Here is a 26,667-nt window from a genome sequence, read left to right as displayed (position 1 = left end):
TATTCTTTGTCCACAAGAAAAGGATTTTATATTATAATTTTTCCCTATGTACCACATTTAACATTTTTCCCATGCTATTACATAGTTCTTATAAACATAATTTTATTAGTTAATATCCCCATTGAGGGGACTGCTATAATTTACATAACTTCTGCTCTATATCTGAACGTTTACTGGTCCATTTGCCTCTGATAACTATGACACAATAAAAATCTCCAAACATCTTTTTCTTTTTTTTTAAAGATTTTATTTATTTACTTGACAGAGACAGCACAAGCAGGGGGAGCGGCAGGCAGAGGGAGAGGGAGAAGCAGGCTCCCCGAGGAGCAGAGAGCCCAATGTGGGGCTCGATCCCAGGACCCTGGGATCATGACCTGAGCTGAAGGCAGACGCTTAATCAACTGAACCACCCAAGTGCCCCTCCAAATATATTTTTCTTAATGTAAAATAAATATCATTCTATATTACAACTACAGCTAAATATTTTACATATTTTATAATAATATTTTAAATGATTTTTTCAAATTGTAACTTAGTCTTTTTTTTGATAGTTCTCTGTTCTTATTTCTTTGGGCTCAAAATACAAGTCACAAAAATTTAACATAAAAATAACTTATTAAAAAATGGTCATATGTAATAAAACGAATATAAAATCCTTCTCCTAAAGATTTATATTTTAGACTCTATATTCTGTTTTTAGTTGGTTTCAGTGGGTACCAATTATTTTGATCCAAATCCCTGTGTCAATTTCCCATAAAAGTGAAATTTAGTAATCAGAGGATAACAAAAACTTGGATTAATCTTTGCTCTATGAAAAAGTTTTAAAAGACAAAGAAATATGCCATATTTATTAAATAATTTTCCTCAAAATAATATCAAACTGACATTCAACATCATAGTCTCTAAAATGGACAAAAATAGAAGTTCTTCTAAAACTATTAAATGAAATTCCAGGTTTCCTTAAGGCACCTCTAAGGAGTATAACATTTGATCTACTGAGTTTGTCTGCTATAATTACCAGCTGTGACCCTTACAAGCCTCAAGTGCTCCAGAGATTGTGTGTGTTGGGAGGAGAGAGAACGACATATGCTTGCCCGTCTACAAGATGAACTCATAAGCATAAAAAATGGGAAGTCACTCATTTCAAAAAGAGAGTGAAAAGGAAGAGAAAAATGTTCAACAAAGTGTACTGTATGTCTGGTAGGAAAAAGTATAGATGTCATCAATAAATGTTTATTACACATAGTGACCTTTAATTATCACTAAGACCAAAAGAATTATCATAACCTCATGATTTAAAATAAGCAGTCACGTGATTTTCAAGTAAGAGGGAATTCATGATACTTTCACTCAGAATTCAGCAGAGGTCCAAATCACCTCAAAAGCCAACCTATCTTTATTATTAAAGATAGCCTTCCAGGGGTAGGCAGTTGGTGTCAGACTGTAGGACAATCTATTGCTACTCTTTCCCTAGGAAGGTCCTGCTACCCTAAGGGCCATCTTCAGATCTGAGTGCCCAAATGAAATCACTGTTTTCCTGACTTCATTTAATCATTTACAAAATTTATTTAAGAACTTCAAATGCAAATCTGTGATAGAACTAGAACTTAAATAAAACAGGCTAATGTTACTACTACCTCTTAAGAGTCCACACAGAAAGTTTAGGTGCTTGACATTCTATTTTATTCCCTGCTCAACAATAATTTTTTATTTAAAAGCTTGAAACTTCCTCTTTTTTGTGGGCAATATGAAATCCATCTTTGAAGGCAAATGCCACAAAAATAATTTTCTCCAAAGAGAGAAGCCGAAACAGTATGAAAAGTATTGCTGCTGTCTGAAGATGGCCCTCTGTGCACTTCTACCGTAACAAACACATTGAGATCTTCATTTTTCCTCTCATTTTTCAATTTTTGCCCCTGACTTCATTAAAATCAATGTGAAAAATACTCTGTACTCACTCTGGCATTCTATGAATTGATGAATAAAAGTGCAGTCCCCGCCACTCTTTGAAAGCAAGTGCTCTAATAAAGAAAGAAACACCTTTAAGGATATAGTTTGTTGCTGTTTTTTGAAAACCAACAGCAAAGGTAGGAAAACTGAAATGTATTAACATGAGTAACTGAATAAGATTCATAAAAGTTTAATATATTTTTACTATTAATAGCAGACATATTTTGGAGTTAAATAAAGCCCAATGACTGAAAACTGTTATTATATAATCATTGATTTGTACCCTGAATGGTTAGCTTTTAAAGGTGCAGTTTCTATCCAAAGAGCTCAAGAAAACCATAGATATATTGCTTTAAAAAGCTTCTCCCACTTTTAAAATATACCTTTCTCCATGACAGCTTAATAAATACCTGTAAATAATTTTTATATTTTATTATTTGTTCTTGCTGATAACTGTTTTCTAAAAGTCCCTCTTCAAAGCTATTTTTCTTAGTTAAGAGGCAAAAGATAAATATTTTAAGAATACCATAAAATAATGCCTTAACATTTTTAAGACACTGATGCAACATTTCAATTTTTAGACTTTCATTTCACAAATAACCTTTCCCTTTGAGTCATTTAATCTGTACTTTATATACTCTCAAAATATTACATCGTTTATCTCCACCCAAATGATTAAAGTCAATGCCTATACATTTTAAAATAAGAGCCTGGAAAATGGTTTTGCTCAGGTCAAACAGAATTTGTTTTGTTTTGTTTTAATGAGGGGAGAGAATCAAAACCTAACAGGAGTTAAGAAAAGTTTCAACCCTTTTCTTACAATAATCTTTATTTACATTGATCCAAAGAGTTAACTTCTGAATTTGGATAACATCCTTCAATTATATCTCTGGATCTTTCAAAACTACTAAATAGACTTTGGAAGTTCAGTGTTAAAAATATATCCCAGTATGATGACTATCTGGAAGGTGTGAAAGCACTAAAAGCTGTCAAAGAGGACATGAGTTAGTACCACTTGGACTGTGAAAGCCTCTTTTCTCCTCATTTCAACCCACCTCACCCCTCATCATCTCAACTTTTGTTTGAGAGGCAGGCATCTCCTACTCTGATCACATCACAACTTCTCTTGACATCCTTATTAATGCCATCTCCTTTACCTTCCTACTGAAATCTGTCATTCTCCTTTATCTATTTACATGGTGTACAGAGCCTCCAGTCAACAGTTTTACATATGTATACACACACACACACACACACACACACACACAATATGGTGTGTATAGTTGCACTACACAGAGATACAATATAGCCCCAAAAAGAAAAAGGAAAAAAAGGCTAGCTGCAACAGTAATTAAAAAAAAAAATCTAATAAATAGCATTTGCTGATTGGAGCCAAGAAATCCAAAACAGGAGCCCTCAGTTAAATAGTAATTACCATGATCAAAAGTTGTTTTATATAAAATCCTACCTAAGGTACAGTAACATTTTCTGAACTCCAACTATACAACATCATGGTTAAATAAGAAAACTCATTTGAAACCAAATTTTAACCTAAAGGACTTAATAGAACTTATTTGAAACAAAAATTTCAGACTATCATCACAGGACTTTAGATGACATTTATTAATGCAGTACATCCCACCATTACTCTCTAAGCCCCAAATCACCCTTTTATCTACTCTGATTTTAATATCTGGACTCTAGATTAAAATATTTAAAATACTAGTTTAGATAAAATGCAATATTAATATAAAAATATATATATGATTTCTACAAAGGCATTTTCTAAGATATGAAAGAAAAGTCTTTCAGCTAGTATATGTAAAAGATTTGGATCATGACACTTTTCATACTTCATTACTTGAATTCAGCCCCTTGGGAATTCACTTTGCCAACCATAAAAGATGTCCCTGATAATGCAAAAAGAATCAGATACTTAAGGTAGGAGGGAAGGGGGAGGAACGTCTAAGATCCCAAATAGGGCTGTGGAAATGTAAAGAAAAGAAAGATACAGAAAAAAAAGAGAGAACTGTGATACTTAAAATGTGTTTTATTTATACACTAGTTTCCTATAAATTTTGATTTTCTATACTACCTGTGCTGTCCAATACACATGCTCAATACACATGTGGCTACTGAGTCCTGAAAAAATGGCTAGTTTGAATTGAGATATGTTGTAAGTGTAAAATAAATATATACTGGTTTCAAAGACTTACTAAGGAAAAAAGAATGTGAAATACTTCATTTATAATCTTTTAATATTGATTACATGTTAAAAGAATATTTTTGATATAGTGGGTTAAAGTAAATATATTATTAAACATTATTAAGATACATTATTAATACTTTACCTGTTTCTTTTTATATTTTTAATGTGGTTACCAGAAATTTTAAATTACATATATGGCTCTCATAGTATTTCTATTACTGCTTTTCTATACTAAGACATATTCAAATTATGCTTATCAGATAAGATACAAAAAAATTTATAGTATAAAACCTGTGCTTATAGCAGCTACTTTAGATTTAAGTAATTTCAAAAATAGAGTTTACTAGAGAAACAGCATTAATCTTAACAATTCCAGATATTTTTACAATACTCTCTTAAAACTATACTTGGTTCTCTACTATTTAAAGAGTAATTTTAGATAAAGTCATATCTGATAGCATACTGTGGCTATGGACTTTGGTAATACTGGAATGCTTGATAACTGGTTTGTTATTATATAACAAATGATTCAGAACAGACTCATCTTATTCCAAAGTCACTCTGTACTAAATCTGGTATAATGAAGTTTTTGTGCATTATCAAGATATTTACTATCCTGTTTTGTTAAAGATATACTGTAGGTCACTCTCACGCCACTCAATTTATCACCACTAAAAATCCAAACACACCAGCAGGGATAAAACAAACATGGTAAGGGGGGGTGGGGGGATGGGTTAGCTGGTGATGGGTATTAAAGAGAGCACGTACTGAATGAAGCACTGGGTGTTATACGCAAACAATGAATCACGGAACACTACATCAAAAACTAATGATGTAATGTATGGTGATTAACATAATAAAAAAATTATTAAAAAAATAAATTAAAAAAAAATCATGGTAAGAAGTACACTAAAGTATCCAAAATACCTTATTCAGTCTTAAATCAAGGAGTTGTCTACAACTATTCTCATCTAAATCAATTGGAATTGGCAAAAAATTTTAAGCAGTAATCTGACAACTCTAAAATAATATAAAGATGATTTAGTGTATATAAAGGGATTCTCTTAACTGAAGGAAAAGCATGTTCCAAGCTTGAGTTATACATTATTAATAAATACATGCTTAAATGAAAATGGTGATGAATTGGAATAAAAAGTGCCCATGCCAGAAAAAGAAAAAAAAAAGGCAAATAATGACAACAAAAAATAAAAATTCATTTAACAATGACAAGCTTTTTAGAAGATGAGGATTAAATCATTTTATATATGTTTGCTAAATATAATAAACAGAAATTAGTAATATTAGTAATGAATATAAACTACACCTTTAAAAAAATTCTTGAATTGCAACTCAAACTGGAATTCTAAAATGTAGATGTATTTTATAAAACACATATAGAATAGTCAAGTAACAATGATTAATGACAATAACTTTTAATGTAGAGTTTCAAGATTTGTTACAGAACATACGTAATATTAGGTCTTGAGCTTACAGCTCACATATACATGATTACTTGAGCCTATCTTGCCGGTTCCTGATTGAAAACCAACCACACAAAAACAAGAACAAAAAGGCACCTCCTAACTTTATCAGAGTTGGCTGCTGCCCTAAGAACTATAAAGATATCCCCTGATACATGAAAAAAATATTTAATAAGAAGTTCTGAGTATTGACCTTGATATCTTCCACTAACTTCTGTATAAAAACTAAAATGAGAGGTACACAGATCTGTAAATACAGAAAATAATTTTATTCATTCTGTACTTAAGGAATCTAATGCAGGATCTGGCACATAGCTGGTGCTCAGTTAATGCTAGATGGAGGGAAATGGGGGAGGATGAATGGGGATCTTCACAACTGAAGGAATGTACAAGCCATTGGGTAAAAAGTACCCCATGCAGTCAGTAACAGGAAAACCAAGAGTAGCTATACATTTTTGGCAAGAGATAATGCAAGCTATCCAGAAAGAAGGGTCCCAATAAACTAATCATTAACTAATAAATGACTTTTCAGATAGCAGAAATGACTGATCCTGTTTTTTTCTGATTAAAGAAACAGATGTACAGTATAAAGAAAGCAGTTCTATGACATATCCAAGAGCTCAATGTGCTGTTAAGTAAACTCTTGGCCGAGGATGGAGCGGGATACAAACATTAAAAATGGAGGCCCAATATCTCAGGAAACAATACTTGATGGAAGAAAATTGTAGTCGGGTTCTTTGAAAAATATACTGGGGAGAATGCTATACTATGCTATATAAACCAATGCTAAAGTTGAACTTTATAATTTTCCTGTTACTTGAATAATTAAAATTTCCATATAACAAGGGATATCTAACCAAAAATCATAGCATTAAGAATTACAAAATAAAGGGAAGCTTTTTTTTTTTAAAGCTGGGATTCACTGGTCTATGAACTGCATGCTTTTCATTCCAAACATTTAAAACCTTAAAACGCTGATCTATCTCTATCCTGCTTAAATTAGTAAAAGGATATCATGAAAGAAAAACATTTAAGTTTTTTACACTACCTTTTTCTGTGCTCCCATTTATTTTAGGTAAGAAGTCATCAACTTGTATCCCTAGGATTAAGACAGTGTATCATTGCCTGATCAAAGAAAGTGTTACTTTAAAACTGGTCTCAAGTGTAACCATGGCATTTTGTATTCCTACTTACCATTAAGACAGTATAGCACACTTTAAATTTGTTTTTAAAAGAAGGATTCAACAGGACATTTTCTATCCACTCAGAGAAAAAGCTACAATTGCCTTCTAACAGACCTCAAAAGAAAAGGATCCTGCTGTGCATGTATTTTTCTTATTTAAGTATCTCTAAGTAGAGCATCTCAGATGCAGAAATTTCATTTATCTCAAGGACTAAACAATGGTGCCCACTGGTGGCAACCAAGCATATTTTTAAAGGAAATTTTCTGAAAGACTGTAGATACTTTATACCTAAAACATAAAATATCCCTCTTAAAATAAGTACCCCATGAGAGAGTAAACATCAAAAGTCCAATGATAAAATTCAGGTTTAAATAAGAAACTCGGTAACACACCTACCTAAACTGCTGCATTCTTTAAGAGTTTTCTCCTGAAGATGTTCTAACCGTACTGTAAATAGAAGTCCAAGAAAAAGATATTTCACAGATAAAAGAAAAAAAAATCAAATCAAATCAACTTCTGGATTAGCAACTTACCTTGTAAAGCTGTTAGCCTTTCATTGGTGAAGTCATTATCAGCTTGCAAAGCTTCTATTTTTGCCTGGAGCTCCTGTTCTTTTTCCTCCATTTCATCTATTTTATGTTGTAATTCTTTTTTCTCAGCTTGTCCCTTCTGTTGGATTTCTTCTTGTTTTCCCTCTGCTACCTGTTGAGAAAGAAAAAAAATTTCAGTTATTTCATAAAGTCTGAACTTGCTTTCAGAGGCCTAAAGCAGGAATGCTTTTATTCACCATAAACTTCTAAGGAGAATATTCAATATTATAGAACATATTTGTAAATGTCAAAATAATGTCAAAAGTGGTCTGCATTGAAGTCATGCTTCCCTATCACCTAGGAAAAAAAAACTTGCAGCAGGCAAATAGGCCTAATACATACAGATAAGGGGGTCAAAATGAAAAACTCCACAGTTTTCAAGAGGGAAATATATAAGGTTTTCCCTGAAATTACTATTGTTTAATTAGTTTAAGTTCTAAAATGTAACTAACTCTAATATTTTAAACAAAACTGTGTTTAGTTGAAGGAATGCTGATAATAACCACTTTTCAAAATGACCTCCTTTTAATAAGACCAACCTTTAAAACTATTACAGGTTCACCAACCACACAGAGGGAGGTATGCCCTGGTCTTCTCTAACAAATATGTATCTTCTAGCCACTCATTCCATGGTTTGAATTATTTAAAGATGGGTCTTCACAAACTCAGTTATAACATTTAAAGGACCAACTTGACATTACGTATGGCCTCACCTGTCTTACCCTAAATGCCCTATAGCTAGAGGGAGCTGCAGCTGAAGCCGTTAATAGCATCCCTGGAGGCTAGAGGGTCCATACAGATCACTCCAAGGCTACTTCTGGGCTTGTTCCAGCACTAACATAGTTGGGCTCTGCCTTTGGGCCTGCCCAAGGTTAAGCAGATTCAAATTTTTAAAAAGTTTAAATATCTTGGGGTTTGCTGATTTATTTTATTTTATTTTTTTAAGTTTTATTTATCTGACAGAGAGAGATACAGCGAGAGAGGGAACACAAGCAGGGGGAGTGGGAGAGAGAGAAACAGGCTTCCTTCAGAGCAGGGAGCCCGATGCGGGGCTCGATCCCAGGACCCTGGGATCATGACCTGAGCCGAAGGCAGACACTTAATGACTCAGCCACACAGGCGCCCTGGTTTGCTGATTTACATCTACTTCCTGTTATATATTAAAAGATGCCTGTTGTGAAGTACTATTTATTTCCAACCAGAGAAAATATGTCGGCTTTTACAGACTTTCAATTATCTTTGGCAATGGGGTTTGGGCCAAATGGCACCTTATTTTTACTACAAATTTCAACTACTACCAAATTTTACATCAACAACTATTCAGCAATACCTAACCTCTTAATCTATCCAGTGTGTTAGGGACTATTAATACACTTTCAGGTTGAGTAAATACATACCTTTAATTTATCAGATAAATCTTTAATCTCATTAACTGCTCCATTATATTTATTGGCTAATTCTCTTAATTCTTCCTGAGTCCGTTCATTCATTTCTTTAAGATGGGTACATTCATCTTCAGTATTACTCAGACTTCGCTGTAATTCAAGTTTACAGATAATTGATTTAGAATAAATGCACATTCTAAATTCAACTTATAAAAAGTGTTATCTCTATGGGCTGTTCAAAATTAACATCTGCCCTGGCCTTTATATAAGAGTTAAACAACATAAGAATTTTAATTTACTTTAGGTACATGCTAAAACAGAAAATACAACAAAAAATTTGAAAAACAAAACAACAGAAAGGGAGCAGGGAAGGAAAGGATGTCACTTACATAACTACTCTTTTAAAAGGCCACTGGGTATGACTTTTAGACTTGAAAATATTTTAAGCTTATCAATTCTTGAAAGCAAGTTAATAATAGGCACAATCAACTTAATAAGAAAATTAGAAGACAGTTAACAATTTTCTTTCCTTGCATGTCAAATTAATGACACAACACTGAATTAGTTACTATGGGATGAGGCTATTATAGAAACCATTACTATACCATATTCTAGAGTATATACTATATACTATATATAGTATTTTTACTATTGTTTACAATGGGCATTTTAACTAAATCATTAACAATTAACTTCTGTGGTAATTTAGCAGTGGTTCAACGAATGACCTACATTATTAATGAGGTTGTTTTTAAAGCAATGAGAATCACATTGTGATTGTTCCTAAAAGACCAAGAAAGGACCTGAGAGATATTTTCCCTTTGACCTCCAAAGTTAGACACAGTTTTCTTCTCCTAGAGGATGGGTAAATAACAGTGGTAAGGTTCTCCACCTTCCACTAACTACCCTCAATTGGAAGAAAAGCAAAAACTAGGTGACAGGAGATCAATTCCCTGGCACATATCACAGTCCATTGTGTGAGAGGCCAAATCCTAAGCAGAATGCACATGGTTAAGACTCCCTCTGATTAGGCTTTTATTTGCTCAGTCACTGAGTAGAAACAACAAGCACCAGACTCACATGATTACAAGGAAAATTCCTAACAATGAAAACAGCCTACTATCCCTTCCCATTTGATAGACAGGAAATATTTCCTAACTATATAATACTCAAGTTTAAAATGTCCTAAAATATTAGCACTCTTAGGCTAAAAATTTTAAATCATACTACATTTTATATTTGTTAAAATGAAATACCTCAACTTCTGAAAGTTTTCTAACCACTTCAATCTTCTCCTGAAGAACCCGCCTCAGGGACTCTTTGGCTGTCGTCTCGTAGTTGTGTTTATCCTCCTGTAATGCTACAAGTTCCTTCCGTAAACTATCTTCTGTTTGATTCTAGGATTAGAAGATATTTATAATTATAGCCAAGTAATTTTTTTAAGTATTTACCATTTGAAAAAATAACACATTATGATGCTCTTTGAATTCTACATTAAGGTACTTCCAAATACAAATGATGTATTTAAAAGTTGCATTGTAAATTATACCTTCACAAATATATTAATCCACACTTCTGATAGAAAAAAAAATGTCAAAGGAAATTGAGAATTTCTTTCAAATGTACAAAATGAATTAAGTCTCCTATCTGTCATATTCTCTGTAAGTCACAATATTTACATTTGTCAGTAAAAATAATCTCTTACTTTCAAAGGGGCCAAGCATTTTAAAACAATGGTTAAACCAAAAGGAATAAGAGCACCCTTAGGAAAAAGCTGACTCCAGCTCTGAGGCAGGAAATGTACAAGATGAGTCTGGAACACCTTGTCTGAAATGACAGCAGGAAGCTATCAAAGTTTGCTAGGGTTCTACCAAAAGGACTCAGGAACCAAAGATGGGATAATTTGAGCATCAATAACCACAAACAAATGGAACAGGCCGAAACACATGAAATATATTTAAATCTAAGTTTGGAGAAAAAAAAACTTCACGGTCATTCTTTGGTAGATGAGAAGGAACCAACTCATTATTTTGAAATTCAGTAAATAAATGGAGAAAATCACTTATCCTTTTCCTAAAGAAAATGACTTCAGGGTAACAAAATGGTTTATGAAGGGGAATAGAAGTATTTATAGAAGTAATCCAGCTAATAAATGAAGAAATAACAACTACAACATCACCATTTTTGCAAGCCTTAATAATGGATCTAGGCAAGGATCATCAAAGATTGCTAATATCTCAAAAAGAAAGACAACTAGATATTATGGTGCCTTCTGGTGAAAGTACACAATACTATTCATGAAGTACTGTTGGAAAAAAAGTTGAACCTAATCAGATCAAATCTCTAGATCAAACTACCAGTTTATGGTGTGGGAGGAGAGCTAGAAGAATGTGTAAATAACAATCCAGATTTAGGGAAATTATAGAGGACAAATGACCCAGTTTCTCCAGCAAATATCAACTGTGATAGAAAAAAAAGAAAGAGTTGTATATGGGTATTCAATATACAGTTCTTTCTCCTTAATGTATGTTTGAAATTTCCTCTAATGACTAATGACTATACATAATCTAATGTATAGATTAAGGAATCTAACAAAAGATTTAAAAGAATGGTGAAAACATATAAATGTTTTAGCATGTACTCAAAATGACAAAGAAATGAAGCTACATAAAAAACTATGCATTTTCATGCATAGTTAATGCATTTTTCTTTATGGATCTTTACTTGAGATTAATACGTACTTTGGAGCATGCCTGTAATTGGTTTCCCATAACTTCTAACCGTGATAAGAGTCTATCTTCATCTATTAAAGCCTGTTGAAGAAAAATTAAATATAAATAAAATCCCAGGGTAATTAAAAAATTACACATATCAAAAAGGTTGCTACTGCCAGAAAAAGATATGAAATCATAAAACTGACCAACATCCACTGTAAAATGCTAAATTTTCAATATTTGGTCATTAAGAAATAAGTTTGCCTTTGCCTGCTAAAAAATTTCACTTTTAATCAACATCTAAGGGATATTAAACTATACTTAAATACTCCTTGTATATAAAGGCAACTGGAATACCTGCCAACTGGTATCTGAAGCCTCTTGGGTGATGGCTAGTAGCCGCTGAAGTGTGGCTAACTTCTGTTCCAACATCTGTTCCCGATGTAAGGCCTCCTAATAGTATAAATCACAAAAGAGATTCTAATAAACTCAGCATGATCTTTGAAGAGAAATCAAAGTACATTCTGAAAATATTCTCATCTTACATCCCACTCTGTATCTTACTTTCAAACCTGATAAATCTACCTTGTAAAATATATATAAGCCATATCATTTTAGTCTCATTTCCTGGACTGTTAGGGGTACTGAGCTGCACCTTCCCCTATTAACAGAAAACAAGTGCCCTGTTTTTGTTTTCCTTTTAGTCATAATTCACAAGAGTTTTAAAAAAAAGGAAACCCAGAAGAATCCAACAAATGTTTAATGCTACATTTTATATATCTATATAAAACCCTCCATTTCCAATTATATATATATATGTATATATGTAAATTTTTAAAAATACATACATATTTTTCAGAACAAACTCATTTCAAACTAAGACAAACAATCTGGTCAGTAGCAAAGATCCTTCTCAATGGCTTAGCTGCATGAGTATGACATCCAAAATAGAAATGTCTTTTAATTTTTCCTTTTAAGAATGTTACATATATATAAATATATATAAGGAGAGAGACTGTTTCACAATTTCTTGCATTTTCAGGTGTTCTGATTCTTTGTGACTGTACACCACTTAGCAGCAATCAAATATGCCAAAAATAAGTAAGAGTCCACCAATGTAATAAGGGGTCAAGGAGTTCTATAACCATTTGGCAGCTCCAAAGGGATATTTTTTTACAGAGAAGGACATTAGCAAGCAAACCCTTAGCTCTAGGTCACTTGTTAACACTTGATAGCTGTTAAGAGGGTCTCCTTCACTAGAAGTCAAGGTGAAAATGCTCATACAGCATTCAGCTGTGGTTATGGCACATCTTCAAATTTCACTTTCTTCTATTCCTGTCATTAGCCAAAGAAGAACACTTACTACCCTAATACCGCTGGAGCCACCTCAAAAAAGAAGGATACGCTTCAAAGACAATATTTGAGGTTTAAAGTATGCATTTATTTTTCTCCACATCCTTGGTAAATAATGATTAGAGAAAATCTGATCTAATTAGAATTACAGGTACCATTATTTTTAAAGATTTTATTTATTTATTTGAGAGAGAGAATGAGAGAGAGAGAGAGAGCATGAGAGGGGATAGGGTCAGAGGGAGAAGCAGACTCCCTGCTGAGCAGGGAGCCCGATGCAGGACTCGATCCTGGGACTCCAGGATCATGACCTGAGCTGAAGGCAGTCGCTTAACCAACTGAGCCACCCAGGTGCCCTACAGGTACCATTTTTTAAAATTAACTCTTGGCGCGCCTGGGTGGCTCAGTTGGTTAAGCGTCTGTCTTCTGCTCAGGTCATGATCCCAGGGTCCTGGGATCGAGCCCCACATCAGGCTCCCTGCTCAGTGGGAAGCCTGCTTCTCCCTCTCCCACTCCCCCTGCTTGTATTCCCTCTCATGCTGTCTCTCTCTGTCAAATAAATAAATAAAATCCTTAAAATAAATAAATAAACAAATTAAAAGTATAGATTCAGGAATGTAACAAAAGCCATAAAATACAGCTTACACTTACAAGAGACTGGTTGCCAAGTTTATTTTAAGCTCTTAAAACACTACTAATATCCAGGAAATTAACATTAAATGCTGCAAAAAGTTTTACTTAAAAACAAAACCACCAAACAATCACTACTTCCACTAGATGGTGTAATTTCACCTTTTTTAAACTCAATTCCATTTAGAGTTTCATAATTCCATGAACCACATCCTAACAGAAATCTAATACTTCCAGGAATAACTTTTAGTTCTAAGGCATGGAACATATCTATTCAGTTTTTACTCAAAATATTTACATTAGAACTTTAGCAATTCAGAAAGATGTATACAGAAAAGATAGCACAGTATAATCTTCTCTCAAAAACCAGACAAGAACAGTGAAAGATGATGCCCACTATGAATATTCAAAGAACTGACAAAATTGGAAAAAGTACTGGAATGAGTCAGGGCATTAGACCCACAGTCCATGATGACTGGTAACTGTACAGTGTATAGACTCAGGAAATCATTTTACCTATAATGAGCCTCATATTTCTCATAGAAAAATGGAGGTTAAAAAAAATGGAGGTTAGACAAGATTAATCTCAAAGTTTTCTTCTACCTCTAAAAATAAGAGAGATCTAGGTCAACCAGCATGTCTTTCTACTGAGTGGTAAACAACTGCTGACATGTATGGCATACATTGTATGTGACACACTGTTCTAAATGCTTTACATATACCGATTCACAATTCTGTGAGGTACATGCTATTATACCCACATCATAGATGAAGAAAATGAGGCTCTGAAGTTAAACGTCTGAAAAGGTCTGACGTTAAAGCCACAGACCAAATCCAGGGAATTCTGGCTGGAGTCTATGCTTTTAGACATTCTACTAAACTGCAAATGTGTAAAATGGCTTTTCTATGCACCATTACATAATGACCAGTGGAAGGTAGGATCTGATTAATACTCTGACAATTTTCAGACTTGTACATTCTTAACTGAGGGAGAACTGCTCTTAGTGACTGATTCCTATAAAAGAATGTAGGAATCAGGATCATTGGTTTGGTCCTATCATTTTTATAAAGCAACTGAAGACCTACACATGTAAAATGATTTACCCAAAGTTACAGAACTCAGTAGCAGAGCCAAGATACAAACTTTAATCTCTAAATTCCTGATCTAGGGTTTTTCTTCACCATGCTCCCTCACCAGAATAATAACCATAATCCAGCCCAAATCTCCCAAAATCAAGAGAAAAAAAAAGCCACTTATTTCCTTTTTGGAGATTTCTATGGCTCTTTAAATACAGTATTAACTTCTTTAGGAGCCCATTTCATCAGATCCAGTAGCACAGCATAGTGGTCAAGGGCAGAGACTCTGAGGTCTGACTGTTTGGGTTCAAATTCCATCTCTACCACAGAGTAGGTGTGTAATACTATGTAAATTATTTAACCTTCCAGGCTCTCAGTTACTCCATCTATAAAAATGGAAATTAAGGGCGCCTGGGTGGCTCAGTTGGTTAAGCGACTGCCTTCGGCTCAGGTCATGATCCTGGAGTCCCGGGATCGAGTCCCGCATTGGGCTCCCTGCTCAGCGGGGAGTCTGCTTCTCCCTCTGACCCTCTTCCCTCTCGTGCTCTCTGTCTCTCATTCTCTCTCTCTCAAATAAATAAATAAAATCTTAAAAAAAAATGGAAATAAAATATGTACCTTATGGGATTGTTCTGAAGATTAAATGAATAGAGGTAAAGTGCTAGACTAGAGTCTGGCATATAGTAAGTGCTATATAACCATTTGCTATTAATATTATACTAAGCACCCAAGATCTCTCCAGGTTTTATTTTATTTAAAAGTCATCTATGAATAAAGAACTATTTTGAAACTTCCTCATACCTGAATAAAAAAAAAACAAACTTCTCTTGTACAGACCCCTATCTTTTCTAGACTTAATAATCCTGATTCTTTTTTTTTTTTTAAAGATTTTATTTATTTATATGCCAGAGAGAGAGAGAGTGAGCGCACAAGCAGGGGGAGCGGCAGGCAGAGGGAGAAGCAGGCTCCCTGCGGAGCAGGGAGCCCAATGCGGGACTCGGTCCCAAGACTGACCCTGGGATCATGACCTGAGCCAAAAGCAGATGCTTAACATTCTGGAACCCCGGCGTCCCCATGATCCTGACTCTTTATCCTTTCTGCACAAGACCTAGTTTTATTTATTTATTTATTTATTTATTTATTTAAAGATTTTTATTTATTTATTTGACAGAGAGAGACACAGCCAGAGAAGGAACACAAGCAGGGGGAGTGGGAGAGGGAGAAGCAGACTCCCCGCGGAGCAGGGAGCCCGACACGGGGCTCGATCCCAGGACCCTGGGATCACGACCTGAGCCGAAGGCAGACGCCCAACCACTGAGCCACCCAGGCGCCCCCACAAGACCTAGTTTAAATCCTTTTTTTAACTTTGAGAAATACTTCTTTTGTATTTGTATCCAGTCAATATTAATTTAGCCTATATTTGTGAAATAGCAAATTCAAATCTAAGTTGTTTAATTCTACTTTTAAAAACTAAGAATTTTTAAGATTTACTTTTACCTGTAGATACTGGGAAAGCTGGAATAGTTCCTGAGAGTACATACTTGGAGTGTTAGCAGCAACCTAGAAACAAATGACACAAGTACCAACAGTCACACAAACGTTTATAAAAGACATTAAAGCCAAACCAAGTCCTTGAAATGTCTATTTACTGAAATATGCAAAATAAAAATTATTTTTCAGCTTAATGAGTTCTTTCCGTTTTCAAAATATTTCTGTCTCATGTCTAGAATTTGTAAATGGTATTATTTTTTGCTGACCAGTCTGAGATTTATAAGCAGAGTGGTGGAACGAGTACCGCTCATGCAAACATTCCTTGATAAACAAAATCACAAACACAGCACAACAGCAATACAGCCCTTTCTTAATTCAGAAATAATACGTCCTAAATCAATGAGTATATATTTATCCCCTTTAAAATTCATTGTTAAATAATTCTTCAATACTCCAACAAGTCACAATTCTTTTAGAAGTAGCCATCCTCAAAATGGGAGTTGTATGTGGGGGTGCAGGGAGAGACAGGACATGAAATATAACACTTTGTCCAATGGCCAGAGGCAATGAAAATAGATTTGTCTTAAAAAAAGGAAGGAAGAAAAGAAGGAAGGTAGAAACAAAGAAAGGGAAAGCAAGCAAGCAAATAGCTTTGTCTTTTTTTCTTCTTCTTTAAACTACAGGTAGGTTTAAGAAGAAAAAGATGGGAAATAATGGTGTTTAAATTACAAATCACAGAAAAAATACTTAGAACTCAAGAATATTAGAAGAAATACTTTCAATAAGGGGTTCTTCCCAAGTGTGGAACACAGAACCATGGCGTTATTCACCCTCCCCCAAAAAAGAAGAAATTATTAGGTTGCTGTAACATTTACCCATATCCTCAATACTACCAAGCCTTATGTATTAACATTAATGAGGTTAATAGCATCATTCCTGATTAAGTTCAGAAAGTATATTTTTATTAATATGCTAACTAGAATTCAGAGAAGTGACATTATTTTCAAAAGTTAGTTCTAAATTGGCAAGGCCTTTATTTATTTCTGAAATAATTCTTGGTATTACTGAGGTTGATGATCAACTACTTTCACTTCTAAAAAAGGAATCTAACAGAACTTCAGTTTCAGGCAGGCTTTCAGTCTTTATCCAAATGGAAGAAAAAAATGTAAAATATTTTTCCAATAGTTTAGTTAGCACACTAAGAAAAACCATTCACATTAATGTCAAAAGATATAGATATATTTTTTGCTATTTAGCAATGATATCTACAGTTTATTACACCATTATTTCTGAACAAAGGGAAAAATACTAACAAGTAATTATTGCAGATTTTCTGACCAAATCAGGTTGAAACTAATTTTCAAGGACAATAAAAGAGCAATTTCTGTAAATCCATATTTCTGTTATTTCTATGTGTAGATATATGCTGGGTGAACTATTTGGGCAAAAAACTTCAACAGATATTTCTAAACAGAATTGTATTCCAGAATAAAAAGTAGTAACTAACACTTCGTTCTCTGGCTAGGCACAAAGCAAGTGCTCCTAGTCTATACAATCGGCCATTTACTTGAGATAATAAAGGTTTCCTCCTCAGAAACATCCATCCTAAATTCTCCAGAAGACCGCAAAAACCAAATACCTACATACACTGTATATAATTTGTTACAGAAGAAAAGTAAGTTTCTAGGTAAAGCGTATTAAAAACAAAAACATTTTCCAAAGCAATATAACCGAGTTAGTTTAGAAAAAATAATTAGTAACTTACTTTGTCAACAGGACTTGGCAATGGAGCGTGGATGACACTGAAAAGTAAAATTTAGAATTTTTTTATCTAATTTCCTGACAACAGAGGAAACAGTATAACAGTACCAGAATATCTAAACCCCAAAGTTGATACACTTGCTGTCATATAATTAAAAGACCGTGAATTACTTTTTAATTCTTCATGAATACATAGAATTCTTAGAAAACAAGGTAATAAATATACAAATCTACTTTTTACACATAATATATTTCTAAACACAAATTCAAAACTCAAAATGTATTAAATGCCCTTTGAAGATCCACTATTTAATGAGGGCTCTGGTGAATTCCATGGCTATAAATTTCTATATAGAAAAGAAGCTCTCTTTAAATTATCCATTTTTAATTTTGGAATGTGCAAATTATGTCTTTTTTTAAAATTAAATATTCCTATACACAAAGTCTTAAAAACCAAAGTTCTACTAGAAAGAAAGCTATAATTTGGAAACTTGTTCTAGCGGAGAACAACTTTAGCTAACCAAACAGTATTACTATTCTCTACTCAGCCACCTCACACACTAACAACTGAAAGCTGAGATGTAGGTATGAAACTAAACTCGGTGTATCTCTTTAAAACTAAGCAGTAAACAGTATAATTGGTACTAATTGCTTTTTGGGCCTTATAAAGTACTAATGACAGACAGGCAGTGTAGTATAACAGTTAAGCATGCAGGCTCAGATGCCATACTGACTGACCCCAAATTCTGGCTCTACTTACCAACTGTGTAATCTTGGGCAAGTTTACCTAAGCACTATAGGTCTTCAGCTTCCTCATCCATAAAATGAGGGTAATCACAAAAACAACCCCATAGAGTAACTGTGAGCATTATATGTGTTAATAGAAATCGCTTTCAACAGTACCTAGGACATAGCAGCACTTGATCCTACTACCACTCCCATGAGAACAGAGCAGCTAAGGAAGCCAGGCACTGTGACCAATTTACCTCTGGATCCCCAGAACCTATCACAAGACCCTAGCAAAGCTGACGCCTAATGAAGGTTGTTGTTTTTTTTTTTAAGATTTCATTTACTTATTTATGAGAGACAGAGAGAGGGAGAGAGAGAGAGAGGCAGAGGGAGAAGCAGGCTCCCAAGGAGCAGGGAGCCCGATGAGGGACTCGATCCCAGGATTCCGGGATCATGACCTGAGCCGAAGGCAGACACTTAACCATCTCAGCCACCCAGGCACCCACGCCTAATGAAGGTTTCAAAACTTACACCAACTTTAGTTTTTCTCTCTACCCTATAAATATGGAATAGACAGTTTGAACACAACCTTCTTTTTCTTGACTATACAAGCAATACATATTGATTATAGAAAATGTGCGATGTAAAGCATGAGGAAATAAAAATTACCTAATGCCAGCACCTAGAGATAACCACTTGAGATATATTTATTTTTCTCTGTAGATATGCACATATAGGCAAATGAATTTAAAATCTAAAAGGAAGCAAACAGTACACGATTTTTTTTAAATCCAGTTTTCTTAGTGACCCAAGTACAAAATTTTCTGTTCTTATGAAAATTTGGTTAACAAAAGGCTAAAAATCGAGCTAAACATTCCATAAGGAATACATATATATATGTATTTTACAGAAACTAGCCTGGATAAGGGTGTATTTTGTTTGAATTACAGAAAAAGTTCATATGCAACAAGGGAATACAGAAAAGGAAAACCATTATTTAGTGTTAGGATGGTGGGATTATAGGCCATTTTTCTCTGTTATCATTTAAAAATTATTTGTGCAGGGGTGCCTGGCCGCCTCAGCCAGTAGAACATGTGACTCTTGATCTCAGAGTCGTGAGTTTGAGCCCCATGTTGGATAGAGAGGTAAGTTAAAAAAAATTATTTGTGCAATATAATAAAATCAAGGAAGAAAAAAGAACTAGCTTTTTGAATTAGCTAGTGAGGATCTTAAAAGCATTAAATGCTATGTATATAATATACCTGAAATTCTAAGCATTCTGGCATACCCAAATGTTATCTTGATTGCTAAAAAAGATTACAGTAACAGAAACAGCCAATGATCATCGTGTGCTTAATATATGCCAGGTACTACACAAAACTCTTTAAGTGAATAACCTTGCTTAAACCTCCTCATAAAATTCCTGCTTAGTGGTACTATTGTTATCTTCATTTTTCAAATGAGAAAAGGGAGGCCTGATCAGGACAGAACAGGTAGAGTTGGGCTTTGAATTAGACTCTCCACCTCTAAAGACCATTCTGATCTTCTACCAGCTCTAGAGAACTGTCTGTCCAAAATTCATCTTCTCCAGAAAGTCAGCCAGACGGTGTACAATGAAACCGGCAGCAAAATTTTAAATACTAATATTTAACCACATGAGAAAAAACAAACAATGAGGAGGACACAGGGGGCAAAGATGAAAAGCACTGGGGAAACAAGAACGATAAGGACACAATTCACTAACACAGACTTTGAAAAATTTACATGTCCTCCTGGAAGGAACCTGAGACCACAGATAACCCTTTATGTAACTGCTCAAAGCTTTTAACTCCATGGGAGAAAAATCTCATTATCACACACAAACATCATGGTCTTTAAGAAACCACACATCATTAGTTGATTAATAGTTACTCTTATTTTTAAAAACTTAACCCTTGACTCCTGAGTCACATTAAAGTTCCCAAAGTTAACTGTATTTTTAATATTTAAACTATGAAAAAAATAAACTATGATATAGAATAGGAAACATTGTTTTACCTTTAAATGTTTAAAAATTTTTGCTTTGTTTCAGATATGCTTAAAGCCAAAAAAAAAAAATTGGTAGCATCTAACTGAAGCAAAATATATAGTAAGCCTAACGAAAGCACAGACTGTCATAGTGATAGGAGGGCCTCTCTCTGCTTTCTTTTTCATTCTCTCTTTTCTACTCACGTTCTACTTTGCCCTAAACTTACTGCTTATCTTAACCTCCCACCCTCAGATCTTTGTCTTTACTTTTGAAGGATAAAAAATATTATGTTGGGTATAGAAAGAAGCTTCTTGCCCCACAAATAAAAAATGCTTAGGTTTAATTAGTAATTACTACATAATGATAACCTGTGAAAAGCACAAGATTAAAATGTACTTATATTTAGATTTTAACATTTACATTTTATGAGTAATTCTTCCTTTTCAAGTTTGTCCTCCTCTAAGTGATCTTTCCCTACTTCAGGGGGAAAAAAAATACAGCCTTGGAAAATCCCTCCAAAACTCCCACCAAAATAGGCTACTAACTGTATCAACATCCTCAAGGTCCTAAAAGATCATGACACCGGCATTAACTTCACAGGGAATCACAGTTTAAGAAGTCCTATATTAAATGCAGGTCAAAATACAGTTATCACTCACCAGTAACTTACATACCCTAAATATTTTAAAAAACAACTAATTATCCATCAAAATATAAATTGTAAAGTTAAATTTGGAAACAAAATAATCTGTGCCTCATTATACATTATTTACTAGAATTGTAGCTAATGTGAAAAAGAATTAAAATGAAGTATATTATATTCTAAAAGTACTGCATTAATTTTCTACCATTATTAGAATAATCCTGAAATGTAACTGTATACCATCACCTACAATATTATTAACCAAGGTAATTAATACAAAAAGTTCATAGCACTAAATTATACTCACTCTGAGCGGAGTCGGGCTTCCATACCATCTGGTAGAAAAAGTTTTATTGTGGAAACAATACACCCATGGGTAACTGGTTAAAACAAACAAATAAGATGGATTAAATAATTGTTTAAAATTACAAACCCTCATATCTCTCATATCCAAACATATATTTTATTCCTAAACGCAGTAACTTCCAGGAAAGAAATCTTTAATTGTTTAATGACAATATTCACTCCCCTGGAGAAAGTCATCCCTCTTCATACTGAATCACAGTTGCAAGGCAAAATTACAGAATAGTTTTTCCAAAGTGTCCTAACCTTCAATGCAATCAGTCAATAAAAGGTCAGATGAATATATGGAAATACAATTGAAGAGAGGAAATGCACTTTCTCCCCTATCTGCTGGCATCAAAACCTAACCCCAGCTATTCCCCCAATTTAATATTTAGCCCTAATTCCTAATTCTCCTGTCCTCAAACTGTAACTCCTATCCACACCTCACAAAACTCTAGTTCTGCATAATACAGCTTGGAATATGCTGTTCAAGTCCCCCATTTGATGAGTGAGAAAACCAAGACCTCAGAAAAGTGAAACTGCTTCTAGAACTCTGTTAAGTGTCAGAGCTGTTTGCTAGAACTCAAGTCTGAGATTTCCAGTTCAGTATTTAAAATTGTGGTTTTGTGTTCTTGGTGCTTTTTCTTCCTCCACCCTCAAACATTTTTATATAACATTACACCAGTCACTTTGTAGACAACTTCTTACTATTGCTTCTTACTTCCTCCTTTTCCTTCTGATGATTTCAAGAGACAAAACCCCCCAAAAGGAGCGTTTATACAGAGCTTCTCTTTGTGATTGGGTTTTATGGGTTGATGGCTTTTCATTTCTCTGTTCTTCCAAGACTACATCTTCCAGGGTTAGGGTTCAAAGAGTTAATTTATTTAGTTTATCAAAATCTAATTAAAAGCTAATGCAGAGTGATGAAAATATACTATCTCATGATTAGAAGAGTGGTGGTTATGTGACTATACATTTGTCCAAAACTCAGTGAGTTCTACATATAAAACTGGTGTTGCAAGTAAATTATATCTCAATAAAACTGATTAAGAATAAGCTAATGCTGGGGCACTTGGGTGGTTCAGTTGGTTAAGCGTCTGACTTTGGCTCAGGTCATGATCTCAGGGTCCTGGGATTGAGCCCCATGTTGGGTCCATGCTCAGCGAGGAATCTGCTTCTTCCTCTCCCTCCTCCCCTCCCCGCCTCCTGCTTGTGCGTGCGCGCGCTCTCTCTCAAATTAAATAAAAACTTTTTAAAAAAAGGAATAGAACTAAATGCGTTTATGTAAGAGTAACTTATTAAGTGATCAGGCCCATGAATCATCAAAATGATATTATAAACATGAAGTAATATGATTATTCTGTCATCTGGAAATACACAGTAAACTTAAGGAATTTAGTGACGTTTACTCAATTTTCATTAACTTATTATTTGAAAAGTGTTAACACAGATCAAGAACCATCTCTGGGACAGTCTTCTAAACTCTGCCTAACACAGCAATTACAGCCATGAACCACTGGGCTCCTTCCTTCCATTCAGGCCTCATCCTCTATCCTGTTACCACAAATACCCTATGCAAGACCAAGTTACCCGCACTTCTAAATTCTTTACTTTTCACAACTCCATGCATTGTACAAGCTGTTATGTCAGTGATGTCCTTTATCCTCTCCCCTGCATAACCAAATGCTATTTACCCACTAGGCTCAGACTTTCTACTTACTTCACCAAACTCATTATCTGAGTTATGGGTCCCCAGAGCCTCCTTTATCTACTTCTTATAATAGTAAGCACATTGTGGGCAACCCTGTTGGGACCCCTCTCACTCTTGAGAGCTTTTTCTGTATCTTCACTAACTTCTATCGCTTTACTCACTAAAAAAAAAAAAAAAAATAGTAAGCACACTGCGTTGTGAATACTTATCATTTATACAACCATGTCTCACCAGTTACAGTCAACTCTGAGAGGGGAAAGGATTGGTTGCTTTTCACTTTTTAAATCCCACACTTGGCAGAGTTACCTAGTACAAACTGGGCATTTAATAAATGATTACTGAATGTGAGAAAAAACATGTCTGGTTAATATTTTACAGCTTCCGTTACCCAAGGTGAAGATGTCTTTTACTTCGAGGACAGTAGGGTTCACCTTCACTTGTAAGAACTACCTAACTCCCTCCTTTCTCCGGTAGAACATAGGGAAGGGGCAGATTTATCCCAGCTCTATGACTCCCCCCAGAGATTTACTACAAATAGGCTATAATAAATACAGAAGAACAGTACAAGAAGATCCAGCAGTTCTGACACTTGACCAATATATTTAAATTGATAATAAAGTCTAAAAAAGTAGGTGCAGTGAGTTACAGAATAAAACTGCAGTGCCAGAATGGACAAGCTGTGATATATTACATCAGAATTTCCATTGCTCAGATATATGACTCCAAAGTCCAGCAACTGGACTGATGTACAAATCTGTGAAATGAATCAAGGGCTAATACTGACTGGGCAGCACATGGCTACTGTACTACTGAAGGCAGTTAAAGACCACGTCTGACTAAGCTGACAATCTAGTCTAGCCCGCTCTGCCTTTGAAAAGGTTCTTGTGACACTAGATACACGGATCACAGAATTATTAGTTGTCTTTTTAATTTGCAATGGGCAAGTATTTAAAATGACCTGATAAAAATGTTTTGTTCTAATATTTACATTAATCAACCTTACACAGCAGTATTTTCCAAAATGGAGTGCTAGTAGGTGTTAACAAAAAAAGTATTTGGGGGTCAGAAAAGTTTGGAAAATACTTGGTTAAAACAGATTTTTGAAAGAGTTTTGATTTTTTAAACCAGTCTTTCTCAGAGCCTAATGGGCTTTTTATCCATCATGAGGCTCTAAAAGTAAGATGCATTTTCCAAACTTACTTAACCATTGAGCATCTCTATCCCGTTTTCAGAACACTAACACAGGAACTGATAGTACCATATTATATACATGATATATATGGTATTACGAAAAAAATGCTTAGGGAAATATTGCTCTCAAGTATTCTATGAGTCACTTTGTAAACAAATTTTGCTCTCAAAATTTACCCAGAAACATTATTTACCATATTTCCAAGACTCAAAGACAAAATTGATAATAAAACACACAATTTAAAAGTTTCTTGGGCAGGGTAAGAAGGCTGCAGGATCACTGCCATTTAAATATAGGTACCTTTCGCTTTTTTTTTTTTTTTAAGAGAGACAGCATGAGAGGGGGAGGGGCAAAGGGAGAAGGAGAGAGACAATCTTAAGCAGGCTCCACACCTAGCATGGATGTGGGGCTCAATCTCAAGACCCTGAGATCATGACCTAAGCTGAAATCAAGAGTCAGAGGCTTAACCAACTGAGCTATTCAGGTGCCCCCCCACTTGCTTTTTAAAAATTTATATTACATTACTTCACTTTTATGAAAGACCTACATTAGTACCTGTTTTTCTAACCAGAAGAAATCTGAAGAGGATTTTTGATTATGAAAAAAGGTGAAAAGCGCAAATAGCATTCAGTGTGTTTTGCCACGAGCTGTTACAAAGGCATTAAGAGTGGCCCCGCCAAGTTGCTCCTCCACAAACTGCACTCAGCACCTCAGCATCCAGCTGCCATGGCTTTGAACTGTGTTTGTGAGCATCTGTGCTTTATTTTGATCTATTCTGTGTATCCATTAGCAAGATATGTCCTTAGGTATCAGAAAAGCCTAAGGGAGGTGACTTTTTGGGTCTGGGAATTCTAAAAAAATTTTCCATATAAATTAATGGTAATTGTTTCTTCACTTTACACCGATTTTAAAAGGCTGCATAGGCGGCACCTGGGTGGCTCAGTCGGTTGAGCATCAGACTTTTGATTTCAGCTCAGGTCTCAATCTCACGGTCAGGAGTTTGAGCCCCTGCATTGGGCTCCATGCTGGGCATGGCACCTACTTAAAAAAAAAAAAAAGGTTTCTTAGGAATGATCTACTTTCTGACAGCAAGGAAACCTGTACACATGCACTGTAAACTACATGCAAATTTCAGAAATGTTTAACCATGAAGAACAGGTATGTCTGAATCAAAAAAAACAAGGTATCTATGGAGAAAAATCTGCAATTATTTATAGTTATGAGACTTTATTAAAAATAAAAATGAAGACTACTCAAGCTGTCATTTTTGGGTTTTTTTCTCTATTATCTTATACAGGTTATTTATTTTGCTTTTGAGTTAATACATTTACTTCATGATATGAAGTCAGCCTTTTCAATTTTAGTATATGTGCTGCCGAAGCGAGCACTGAAGTCAGCCTTTCCTATTGCCTCTTCATATAAACATTACTTAAAGGACCCATGTTCACTGTGATTAGCTTAAAAGCTATTTAAGGCCCTGGACCGGGAGACTGAAACTTCTGGGGTATGTCGTAGTCTGGTTCTATCTCTGTTCCTGCATTGAGTAGGAAGGTCAATACTACTCTATATTTGAGTAGTTTGAAGGGTCCCTTGAAATGACTGGCAGTAATAGGAAGTATAATGAATAAGACCATAAAAGCACAAGAAACATCTAAAAAACCAAGACCTAAATGAGATGTGTTAACATTTCCAAACTGAGGATTTGCTTAACTGTCTTTTGACTGCAATCTAAAAGAGTTACCAAACTTTCATTTTTCGTTTCATAAAGCTTTTGATTCAGATTTATTTTTTATTTTTTTTAAAAGATTTTATTTATGAGAGAGCGTGAGCGAGGGAAGAGGCAGAGGGAGAAGCAGACTCTCCACTGAGCAGGGAGCCCGCCCCAGGGCTTGATCCCAGGACCTTGAGATCATGACCTGAGCCAAAGGCAGATGCTTAACTGACTGATTCACCCAGCTGCCCTGATTTTCTTTTAAGTAGGCTCCTCACCCAGTGTGAAACCCAATATGGGGCTTGAATTCAGGACCCTGAGATCAAAGACCTGAGCTGAGATCAAGATTTGGATGCTTAACTGACTGAGCCACCCAAGCGCTCCTCAAAGACCTTTTGTTTTTTTAAAGATTTTATTTATTTATTTAAGAGAGAGAGAGAAAGAGCATGAGCAGGGGGCAGGGGCAGAGGGAGAAGCAGACGCCCTGCTGAGCAGGGAGCCCAATG

At 34.8% G+C, this 26,667-nt stretch overlaps 1 protein-coding gene across 28 annotated transcripts in view; it reads right to left on the bottom strand.

Annotated features, from left to right (window-relative positions):
• The window catches only part of SLMAP (sarcolemma associated protein), a 194,358-nt gene that overhangs the window by 90,718 nt on the left and 76,973 nt on the right, over positions 1-26,667 (bottom strand). For 7 of the 28 annotated variants that reach the window (XR_012380909.1, XM_025885105.2, XM_073901419.1 and 4 more), the window contains exons 4-14: positions 21,510-21,582; positions 17,827-17,863; positions 16,068-16,130; positions 11,871-11,966; positions 11,541-11,612; positions 10,056-10,196; positions 8,812-8,949; positions 7,358-7,526; positions 7,221-7,271; positions 6,689-6,739; positions 1,959-2,021 (exon numbers count right to left, since the gene is read on the bottom strand). Coding sequence is in view for 27 of the 28 variants with exons in the window: in XM_025885105.2 (XP_025740890.1) it covers positions 1,959-2,021; positions 6,689-6,739; positions 7,221-7,271; positions 7,358-7,526; positions 8,812-8,949; positions 10,056-10,196; positions 11,541-11,612; positions 11,871-11,966; positions 16,068-16,130; positions 17,827-17,863; positions 21,510-21,582 (954 nt within the window). In the remaining variant the exon portion in view is untranslated. The remainder of the gene's footprint in view (positions 1-1,958; positions 2,022-6,688; positions 6,740-7,220; positions 7,272-7,357; positions 7,527-8,811; positions 8,950-10,055; positions 10,197-11,540; positions 11,613-11,870; positions 11,967-16,067; positions 16,131-17,826; positions 17,864-21,509; positions 21,583-26,667) is intronic. The other 21 variants (XM_025885111.2, XM_073901415.1, XM_025885112.2 and 18 more) reach the window with 6 other exon arrangements.

Source organism: Callorhinus ursinus, unplaced genomic scaffold (genome assembly GCF_003265705.2).
Source record: "Callorhinus ursinus isolate GAN/ISIS: 27379988/994484 unplaced genomic scaffold, GSC_fseal_2.0 scaffold15, whole genome shotgun sequence".
Taxonomy (NCBI): domain Eukaryota; kingdom Metazoa; phylum Chordata; class Mammalia; order Carnivora; family Otariidae; genus Callorhinus; species Callorhinus ursinus.
Note: the sequence above shows the minus strand (reverse complement) of the source record. Positions and strands in the feature narration are given on the sequence as shown.